The 11837-nt window shown below is 40.6% G+C and overlaps 1 protein-coding gene across 2 annotated transcripts in view; it reads left to right on the plus strand.

The window, feature by feature from the left end:
* Positions 1–10492, plus strand: part of esrrgb (estrogen-related receptor gamma b) — an 86292-nt gene extending 75800 nt beyond the window's left edge. For both annotated transcript variants that reach the window (XM_087852165.1, XM_006797141.3), the window contains 2 exons: positions 3139–3408; positions 6138–10492. In XM_087852165.1, the coding sequence (XP_087708291.1) occupies positions 3139–3408; positions 6138–6382 (515 nt within the window). In that variant the 3' untranslated portion in view covers positions 6383–10492. The remainder of the gene's footprint in view (positions 1–3138; positions 3409–6137) is intronic.
* The last annotated feature ends 1345 nt before the right edge of the window (positions 10493–11837 follow it).

Here is an 11837-nt window from a genome sequence, read left to right on the forward strand (position 1 = left end):
ATCAGGGGGATTCACCCTCCACAGTGACACTTAACTCAGCCACCTCCAGGCGACGCACTTCCAGCTCCAGGCTAACCCCAGGGAAACCAGGAAGTCACTAAATTGCTTCAGTAAATTGAGTGTTTAAAAAAAGAGAAGAGGAAAAAGGGGGCCAGGAGTGCTGGGGTAAAATAAGGGAAATGTATGCATGTCTTCACCAATGAGTCACAAAATGAAAAGCACAGTGCAATGTTCTGCTGGAAAAACCTTTAGTCCTGGCCTCCATGCAGATCTTACTTTGACATGTCACAAGTTCCAAAATTGCACAGGAGCAGCTGGAGGAATTTTACAAAGAGCTCAAAACTTTATCTGGACTACAAAGTCCAGTTGAGCATCTGTCCCACATGCAAAAAGAGCCAAGGTTCACAAAGGCCACTCCCAGCAGCTCTCAAGACTCAAAGCATTTGTTGCCAATGTCCTGATGCCTGACACTACAGGATACCCATGATAAGCAAGCTTTTGGCATCACAAAGAGAGGGCATTCTGCACAATTGGTGGTTTTATGTTGAGGCAGTATATTAAAGGTATGCTACATTAAATGGAGCTAATAAGCATGATTTTTAGCCTGAAGTGTTCTTGCTTTACAGTTATTTAAACGGGTTGTTTCTGTATGTAACTATGCTACTTTTTTCTAACTGTCAGACTTATTTTGTCCTGCCTCACTATTCTAAATAAGCTTCACCAAATTTAGGCCATTCATTTCTCTTGCAGAAGTGTCTTTGGGGAATCTGGAGTAAACTCATGAATTCCTGACACAGCATTGATATCTACATTCAGTGATCCTGTGGTCCTCTCTTCCCCCCACTAAACATGTACCGGATGTCCTCCATCAAATGTCTGTTTGTCAGATCTGAGGCTTGGATCGATACCCTTTCGCATTTGGTGGACTGATTACAATCTACTAATCAATGACACCCCCAGCACTCTTTTCTCTCTGCTTCATTCTCTCGCTTCCCGCCGTTCCTCTATTTGCTTGATAAGAAACATCGGGAGGACCCCTTTTAAGTCAACCTGTCCGATTCCGATCCATACAAGTTTCAAGATTTAAGTAAGCAGCGTGGTGAGTTCAAGGCCCTGGTCAATATCCCCCAATCACCTTCCTATTCACCATAGAGTAGTGAAAGGTATTGTGGCCATTGAGGTCCTTTCAGGTGTTTGATGTGGTGTGTGTGAATGTTAGAGGTGAAAGTTGATGGGTCGACCTCGAGATTTGGAGGAATTGCCACACCAAGTTCAAAAGGTTGAACAACACAGGAAGAAGCCTGCATGTGTGCTTTTTTTTTGGATCTTAACATTGCTGCATTTAAAGCATTCCCCTTCATAATTCCATCCCAATCCCAGTGATTATGTTATTCAGTATATATACGGACCTGATTTCTCCTGTTGCAAAACTCTAAACAAATTCTCACACACTGAAAATCAGCACATTAATACACTTGTGATACATGATGGTAAATGTTGTTGGGAGAACTACACCACAGCTACAGAACAGATCCAGTTTCTTAATCATGATGGCTCAAAATTCCTGTGAATGAACTAACCAATAAATACCAGTTCAGAGTCCACAGCCAGAAAGGGTGAGTTGAAAGTTGATGCCAACAAAGAATATGAACAATGCGATAGGCAGGAACAGGATTAGAGTGAGACACCATGTTCATATACAGGGAATGATTGTGCATGCACAGGAAAAAAGACATTTTACTATGATACGCAAATCTGTGTATGTCTGTCCATATGTTTTTGCTACCAAACTTGGTACGCAGGCTCATCTGATACACCTGAAGGTTGTTATCTATATCAGATATTCTGATGTCATCATATTGCCTAGCAACCAGCTAATAACAGGTTAAAATGACTTGATATTAGCATTTCTGAAGCTGCAGCAACTTATAAAAGGATTTTATAGTTTTAGTTATACAACAATAACACATCCACAAAACTTAAGCTATGTATGATATGTTATGATACCTTCAGGTTCCATGAGAACCATATTACAAATGACTAAAATGACCTTTTTAGCCTTGAATGTACAACAATCCACAATACCTCATGAAATCCTCCTATTGTTTTCAATTCCCAACATTAACATCTCATTTATATCCACAAAAGTGGAATTACACATGATATATTATCATCATGTTGCATAGCAACCACCTGGCAGTGGGCTGAAATGACCCAATTTGTGCATTTATGGGGCTACAATTTATAAAGCATTGATCATTTTAATTTAATGGCCAACAGCAAAAACGGGTCAGAAAGTACCGTGACATGGGCATGTACTATTAGAGTTTTTTGTTGTAGTAAATGTTTTATGTATATAAGTATTATAAACCTATAGGCTATATCTTATACTATAGATAAAAGGTACTTTCACTTGCTTCCTTTAAAAGAAAAACAATTATCAGATGGTCTTTTTGATGCAAACAGAGGGTTTTTTTGATTCAGAAGCGTTTTGAATGCTGTTTGAAAGGTTTTTCTTTACCCTTATATGAAAAGGGTGGAAGAATCCCACAAAAATCTCTTAGAAAATGCGAAAACTATAAAATGGTGAAGTCTAATTCTAAATCCACACGATCTTCTTTTTTTCTCCTTCCTATTTTCTCAGTTGGAATTTCAGTACATTAATTTAGTCTGTTTTAAATGACAGAAATAACTTTGAAGTTGTTGTAAAGAAGAAGTGAATGTCTATTCACCCGTCCTTACTCTGACAATGATACGATATAATCAGTGTTAAGTCTGGATTTGTCCTCACTAAGCAGGGTCTCATGTGCTTATGCAGTGGGTTGCAGAAGGACTGAGTTGATGGCTGAGGCAGCCCTGGCTCATGTTTCAAAGGCCTCTGCTCCTGACTGATTTATAGTGCTCCCTGAAAGCCACTGCATACAGCGGTCGGTCTCTGTTTCAAGTCGGACTTCTTTGAGGATTGTGCAGCAATTGTACATAGCCCATAAAGCACACAGAGGACTGAAAGAGGCAACAATTGAGCAGGGGGGTTAATAGGCTGCCCTCTTACTATGTCACATGGTTGTTCTGTGTGAGGGCTCAGCAGTACCTAGAAAATGTTCAAATGTGACATATATTTTCTTTATACTCCTGCAGGCTTTTCCACACTCTCGCTGGCAGACCAGATGAGTCTATTGCAGAGTGCCTGGATGGAGATCCTGGTGCTGAGCATTGTGTTTCGCTCACTGCCCTGCGAGGATGAGATAATGTATGCGGAGGACTACGTGGTAGATGAGGAGCAGGCGAGGATCTCAGGCCTCCTGGACCTTCATGTTGCCATCTTGCCATTGGTCCGACGCTACAAGAAGCTGCGCATGGAGAAGGAGGAGTTTGTTACGCTCAAAGCCATTGCACTCTCTAACTCAGGTAATCTTCCATTCACCTGTTAGACTTAAATTCACAATCCTAATCTATGAGTTTGTGAACAGCACAAATATTGTAGGCTCAAATTCATAGAAACGTTGGATGAGTAGTGGGTTTGGATCTTCATAAACATCATAGTGCATCAATAAGGAGGCAAAGCAGGATTGTGTTGCTGAATGCAAGTCAAAATGATGGGATTACATCCTAAACCAAGTTCTGTTTATTGTATTTGGCTTCCAGAGAGTTTAAGTTTTCCAAAAATCATCTATTTAAAACTCCCAGAGATAGTAGTGGCTCAGTGGCATACTTGCGTTGACTACTACCCCCACCCTGTCACGGCAGATGGCTGCCCCTCCATGAGCCTGGCTCTGCCAGAGGTTTCTTCCTGTTAAATGTGAGTTTTTCTTTCCCACTGTCGCCAACTGCTTTACATGGATCATCTGGTTGTTGGGGTTTTCTCTGGAGGCTCTTTTCCTTCCAACATAAAGCACCTTGAGGCGACTGTGATTTATCGCTAAAGAAATAAAGTAAATGAAAGTACTGTAATCAAGTAATCGAAAACCGATTAGTCACTTTTGCCAAACAGCCTTTATTTTCTCCGCAGTAATGACATAGACAGGAAGGTACATCTTTATATAAAATCTCAAGTAAAGCCTGGCAGTTGGCATTTAATTAAACAAACAAAGAAATAAAACACGGGGATAAAAAATGTCGAGTGGTTATCGGTATCTTGTGGCACCATCACCCCCACAATGAAAGATCCCCGATAAGAGAGGACATAAAGGTCAAGATCAAGATTTTTTTTTTTAATTTAACTTTGTGTCTGTGTCTGTGTGTGTAGCTATATTTTAATTTGTGTGCAGATACATGTGCACGTGTGTGTGTGTGTGTGTGACTGTCACATTGCGCTCTCATTCTCTCCATCTCCATAACAGTAGCTGCCAGCGCGCCACAGCCGAGGGAGATATATTTAGCATTTCATTAGAAAAACAGGGGCTGTCAATAAAATGTGTTAAGTGGAGTGGAATGAGCGTCGGGGAGCGACGGGACTCGTTTGTTCCAGTGTGAAGATGCTGCGCCCGTATTGACAGTTTGCTTTTCATGAGGCTGGGCCTGTCCCCCGCTAATCAATGCCTGTTAGGAGTCTTTTCTCCTGCCTGACTGAAAAAAATGAAAAATGCTGAGCCCAGAGCTTTAGTCTCCTGATGACAAACACTCCATGGGAAAGTTGGGGATAAATAGGAGGGGAGGGGATGGAAAGACAGGGAGGTAAAGGTATAAGGAAGACGTGTGAGAGAGAGAGGAAGGCTAGGGTTCAGAGGGGTTGCTCTGGAAGGGCGAGGGGGCAACTTCGGCTCGTTTGAACACAGTCTCGGCGAGCTTCGGCTCCAGTGGTCCTCTGGGTGTGACAGCTGTGGAAATTCATGGCCATTGATTTTGTAATTAGCAAAGTATCGACGGGATTGACGCCAGGCTGCTGACGGATTACATGGAAATTGTTTCTTCAAAGTTAGTTTTGCATTCCTCCCCCAACCCCAGCCTCCTTAAACACACACAAACACGCACACACACTCATGCTTTACGCGTGCACCCATTTAAAAACATATTGCTTATTTTCCACTCTCTTTCTCACATCTGAGCGCGCGCGCACACATGATCGTGCAGCCTAATGAGGATCAGATCAGCATTAACATGAAGGTTTCAAATGAAGAGTGCTGGAACACATGTGCGGTCCACATAGCCTAGTTAATTTCCCAAGATAGAAATGCAATTTACACAGAAGGCGACTGGTAAAAGAGACTTAATCAGTCAGTTAGGAACATAATTAGCCTTGTACTTTCCCTTTTTTCTGCCTCATTTACATGTTCATACACGGTCTTACTTCACGCCACAACTTTCATGACACATAGCGGAGCTGATCTCGTTCACTTACACTTCAATCAGCAGCCGTGTTTGCCTTCTCTTTAGCGCTACTCCGTATTACTACCAGGGTAGGACGAGTTTATCTCAGTCTGTGAGATTTGATTATAATACTGTATTGAATTCGCATTTGCGTCGTGCACGGCTTTATCTGTGAGTTAATGAATTGTGGATATGATGCATACACAGATTAGACCTGACACAGTATGTCAGTGCAGTGAAATTGGCTGAAAGCAAACCAGTGCTTGTCCATTAAAATGCTCGCTGTCAGCTCGTCCTTCGGAGGACAAGCCTGTTTTGTTTTTTTTCCTCTCCTTTTTTTTTCCTCCAACATGTAGACTTATACGTAGAGAGCAGTTTTTAATAAGTCTCAACTGGTTTTATTTTAGAGCCTATACATAAGGGGGCCAACTGCTCTTTCTTATGGAAATGAAGCCCATCTGCCACCATCATTCAGCTGAATGATATCCTAGTAATGCAGCCATCTGAATTCATTAGCAGGGGGGATGTATGTGGTCCATGATACCAAAAGAAATGAATCTTTTTTTCCCTCTCCTGCTGTATATTTATATATACCTACTGTACTTCCCTCTCTTCCTATGTCTCCCGAGACTCCCAGCCATGCATAGTCATTTATTTAAGGAGCGTCATTAAGCACTAAGAAGCAAAATTGCACGTTTGCATATACAAGCTACTGAGTTTAAAACCAGATGATGCAGCTGCAAAACATGCAGTTGTTGTCGATGTAGATATGAAACATCTGATTTATCTTAAGCATTTTTGTCATTCCAACTTTCTTCTTCTCGCTCCAGACTCCATGCACATAGAGAATATCGAGGCTGTCCAAAGGCTCCAGGATTCTCTACATGAGGCCCTGCAGGATTTTGAGGGTTCCCAGCACCCAGAGGACCCCCGGCGGGCAGGCAAGCTGCTCATGACCCTGCCTCTGCTCCGTCAGACTGCCACCAAGGCCGTTCAGCACTTCTACAGCATCAAAATGCAGGGCAAAGTCCCCATGCACAAACTATTCCTCGAGATGCTGGAAGCCAAGGCTTGACACCCGGGCCGGGTGTTTGACGTGCAGCTGCATCACCCAATCCGAGGCGAGGGACAGCCCATTAAAAAAAATAAATCAATAAATAAAGGTGGTGCCAACTGACAATGGAAGGATGAAGCTTGGAGTCATTTTAACACTTTTAAACAAAACTAAACTTAAAGGTAAAAGGGACTTGAAATAGTTTTAAAAGGTGGGCAATTATCAGTCTGATTGACAGGGGATCACGATTATGTATATAAAGATGTTGTGTACAGAAATCAGGCAGCCGAGGTCTTGTTATAACCAGAGACCCGTTGCTCTATATCACCTGAAGGTTCTGTGAATTTGTTTCTTATCTTATTTTCATCTCAAAATGGAAATGTGATAATATAAATGTCCTCAAGAACTGTACAGCCACGTAGCCACATGTTTTTATTTCCTTCTGTCACGTTTTCTCATCGCAAGCTGTTAAAGCAATAGTCTCTAACTGGTCTGCATATAATATGTGTACTGTATATTGTGTGAAATTGCACTGGACATGTGGGGTTGGGGGAGGGAGAACTGTTAGACATATTCTTGTATTGACCATCGAAGACAGTGGTACTCGTTACACTAAGATTCTCCATTTCTTCATTCTATATTTACCTCGTAGAAGCTTCATCAGCTCAGTGGTTCGGTCAACTTGGTGCTTGCAGAAGGACGGTGGTTGGCTGGTGATCAGAGTTCACTGAGAGTTTGCACTGAGCAGCTATGAATAATGTGGCAATAATGAGTATTGTATCAGCTCACTCTGTCGGTCCTTTTTGCTTTTAGAGGCTAAATTTGTCCCTCGCTTCTCTTTGTCCTCATGCACATCTATTGGCAACTAAACGTACTGTGAAACCTGCACGTGATAACGATAAGCTATATTTAAGAATGAAGTTAAACACAATGAATGCAATGTAATACGCCCTTTAATGCAAACCGACACCCCTAATACGAAGACCTCAGCAACTATACAATATCATTCAGTTTGTTTCGAAAGCTTTTTGTTGACGATGGTGCGCTAGATTGTGATATTTTGTACAGGCTTTGCCTTTTCTTGTGAAACTCTGCCCACCTTTGTTTTAGTTTGTTCTCAACACAACAAGTGTCATTATATTGATAGCCCATAGCTGAATATGTCTGTAAAGTATGAACAGTTTTTAACATCCTTGGGGGGGGGGTTATTATTTGCTATTTAATTTAACATCATCTGTGTCGATATAAAGGCTACGGTCAATTAATATTACTAATTTGTGCGTTCACATGCTTGTCATAATGTTCCAGTTGGTTTGTTGGGAAGTCGTTTTTTTCCAACTGAAGTGTCATCATGTGCTTTGATGTAGGAATGTAGGAGCTTTAAACTAAGAAAATGACGCTTTACATGACTTTTTATCAGGATAATTGATTAAAAAAAAAAAAAGACTCTTTGTAGACAGCAATTTGTGGTTGTAGCATAAGATCATATTGGTTTATCATAAGGTTTATATGCAACATGCAAAATTATACCCAAATTTTCTAGTGTCAGGAAACATTATGATCCTTACTTTCCTCACTTTTCTTTCGCCTTAATTTCTCTTTTCATCCGAATCACAATAATGACACTTGTTTGTCTGAGAACAACCTGAAAGGCTTTCCGAGTTCATTCTTAGCGACAATAGTGGAAAATTATATATTTCACTGACCACCAGATGCAGCTTTCGGATGTTTTGTAGTTTTATTGGTCTTTAGCTCATTTTTAATAAAGGTGCTAATATTCAGACAGGCACTGTGTACAAACATACTCCCATTAAGGAGTACAGACTAAGTTAATAAATATGTATATTCCAAAAGTGATGGTAGTCTTTTGGAGCATAATATCTATCAGTGATAAACCAGTTGCCAAATTACTCAATTAGGATAAAAGTGATAGAGTTATGAACATATTATTTCCTGTCCTGATGACCTGAGCAGGTTAGATGGAACATGTTACCATATGATCAAAACAGTATACTAATAATAAATGAAACAGCTGCTCTTAGGGTTTTAGTAAGACACATATTGTCCCTTGTGAACACTTAAAGTAGTCTTTAAAGTGTCAAGTGCCATTAGCTTCTGCCCAAACAATTATAAAGCATAAAGCCAAGCCGCCAGTAACTATTGACGATTCCCACAGGAACACTCCTGATTCACTGTAATGTAATGCATAGATAATTATAACCATATACATTAGAGAATACAATTCCCACGATGCACTTCCTCACTTGTTAACCAGCTTTTCTGTCCCCGGCTGAAATGAGGGATTCATCACCTCTGTACAGTAGCAAGCCAAAGCATCATTGTCTTTTTAATACACGTTATGAAAGCTGCAGTATTAGGCAGACATGACTGCTGTTTCCACATAAATACAGATGTTAATGGTGAGCATACCCTTTCTGCTCTGTATCCTCTAAACCTAACAACAAAACATCCTGGAAATCTTTTATCTTCTTTTGTTCGCTCAATAGAGGCATCGATCGATCATTAGTTCTGTGAAGTCTCACTCTGAGGTAAAACAAGTCTAAAAAGTGAAAGGATTTTTTTTCTTTTTCTATTTTTTTGTACTAATTTGAGGAGAGTGTTTCTGAAAATGGCTGCAATCCAGCTCGACCAAAACAGGAAAACTGACCCTCCCTCCTGATCAGAGTTCATTTACACACCTCCTCCATGCTCTTTGAAGACTTGATAGCAGATTAATTGTTTCCCAACTTCCACCCCCCTTCTCCCAAATTAATATAAGAAAATAAAAGAAAATGCTTAATTTATTTCCAGACTTCTAAAACGGTTCGACTACATCCAATTAACTCTAATTGTCTCCTAAGCTGAAATTCTCAGTAGAAATGGAGCAATTAAATTTCTGCTTTGGCTCTACCTTGGGGACGAGAGACGTTTTACTTTGGTTGATGGTGGGAAGGGTTTGTCTAAACCTTTACAAAGACAATTTCACGAGTCTCTGTAATAGTTTCATAACAGAGCGATCACTGGGCTATGCAAGGCAAATATGGCCACCCTATGTTCCTTGTGTTGTGGAGCATCAGACTGACATTTATTTGTTCTTTGTTTACATTGTGGACATGCTGTACAAATGTATTATGTGCATATTTCACTATACTACGACTGCTGTTCGTTACTATAACTATGATCCTTTGATTTGCCAATTTAGGGAGTTTTTCATGTTGGATTAGCAACAAAATTTAGAGCCCACTGAAAACCTGTATAATACAAGTCACTGTATTGAGTCAATGGGTAATTATTTAAGTAAGTCTTTGGTGAGATATTGTCTTATTTTCTGTTTTTTTTTTCTTCTGTGTCTTTGTGTATCTCAATGCTGAAACACACACACACACACACACACACACACACTGCGTTACCATCGATTTTGGTTATCGGCACAGCAGGACATATAGCGAGTAAAGTCGTCTAGACCCTATACCTCAATTCATATTTTTTGAAAATTACACTGGGTTTGGAAGCGGGCCATGGGTTCCTCTTGGGAATCTGTGGCACAGAAATAAAGTGACATCACTGGCTGGGTATTAAAAAAATGTAGATGAACTCACGGCGGTTGGGGAACACATTCCTCGGAGGAAAAAGCTGCTTATTCGCTGTTCCATTTGCGGACTTTACCTTAACTCGGCGCACGCTGAGATGACGAGATTTACATAAAACATGGAGGAACCTCCCTGGCCGTTCTGGTCCACGGTGTATAAAGGACCCTGCTAGGTGTATGTACCACAGACATGTGATTACCCAAGAGGTTTAACCCTCCCCTTCTCAAAAGCAATATGTTAGCATTTGTAATATATGAATCAAGATAAAAGGGAGCTTTGGTTCATTTTAATTATACACTTATGCTTGGGAAAGGACAGGCTAACTATGCACGCACAGTCCTGGGAAGACAAAGGGAAGAGATTGGAAGTTAGAAGCAACTACAGCTGGGTTTCACTGGACAGTATTGTGTGGCATTTTCTTGTGTTTCGTTTGTTGTGTTCATGCCTACTGTATCCATGTGTAAATATATGCCTTTTTTCTTTTTCTTTTTTTTTTTGGAGTGAGTCAAATCTAACAGTGCACTGAATGTACAGTGACAATAAAATCACATGGTTTATGTAACAGCTGCACAGGATTTTTATTGGATAGCTATGCTTAGTTTTGGTCTTCAGTGTTTTTTACTGATAATATAAGCTTATCGTGGTTTATAACTTTCTTTGTTTCTTTTCTTTTTTTCAAAGTTTTCATATGTCTTCTATAACAAAGCAACAAAGTTGCCTCTCTGGGTGCAACAGTAACATCCTTTGTTAAAGCGAGGATGCAACCGCATCTACAAAATGAGCAACAATGAGTTTTGTCGCACTATCACAGTATATACATTTTTATTTGCACAACCTACTAACAATATAATTGCAGCCTATGCTTAACCTACACTAGATATAAGATGAAATTCGCATCAAACTTACACACAGATGCACACAAAATGATTAGTCCTTAGGCAAGTTGTAAAGCAATAAAACTGGTAGTTTATGTGCAGCGCCTGGAAGACCAGTTGAGTGTCTACACGTGTGTATGTGTCTATGCGCGCTCGGATATTTAGCAAGACGGTGCCTCGGGGTGTAACGGCATCCTCCTGCCCCCGACTGTCAGTTGGTTAACTGTCTACACGCCGTCCCTTTTGACCTTGCGTTGGCTACAACGCCGGCTGAATGCACATCTGACGCACTCTCTTCCTTTGTGGTGCAATCCTGTGGAAGTCATTTCATTTACTGGGCTTTCAACTTCAGCCAATATGGGAGTCGGGGTGGGGGTGGGGTGGGGTGGAGTGGAGTGGGGGTAAGTCTGTGTTTAATCAGCCTGCCACAAAGCATTCCTCTAAACAAAATCAGCTATGATGTCCAGCGAAAAGATGTCTCAACAGAAGACTGAATTAAACAGATAAATGGGCTTGTCACTTTTTCATTTTTTATTTATTATGCTGGCATAAGCTGCACTCGCCACTCCATATTATTGCTGCAAATCATAACTGTGTATTAACTTGAGGCTTGGTCTATACTGTATATCAGCAGACTTTTTTATGTGTAGAAGTTTTATGTGAAGGTGTTCCTCGCCGACGTTTGACTGATAAAAAAAAACTGCAAGCAAAGTAAAAGAAGCTACAGGAAATGTGTATTATGAACTTGCAGATCTTCTTTTTTTTCCCCTATCATATAGAAGGGAATTAGGCCATGGCCCACGGTCCTTACAGTGACTTTCCATCCTGCAAACCCTGTTTTATTCACCTTAAGTCACCACAAGTTGTTAGGGCGGTCTGTACTTACCAAGGGGCACTGACAATATCGCACTGTAGTCTGTTTATCAACCAGTCTTGTTGCTTAGGTCTTTTATTAAATCTTTAATCACACTCTTAGTGCAACCGTGTACCACCGACAAATGCTTCAGCTCC

This window comes from Neolamprologus brichardi, chromosome 15, assembly GCF_056152115.1.
Source record: "Neolamprologus brichardi isolate AB-2024 chromosome 15, ASM5615211v1, whole genome shotgun sequence".
In the NCBI taxonomy this organism is placed as follows: domain Eukaryota; kingdom Metazoa; phylum Chordata; class Actinopteri; order Cichliformes; family Cichlidae; genus Neolamprologus; species Neolamprologus brichardi.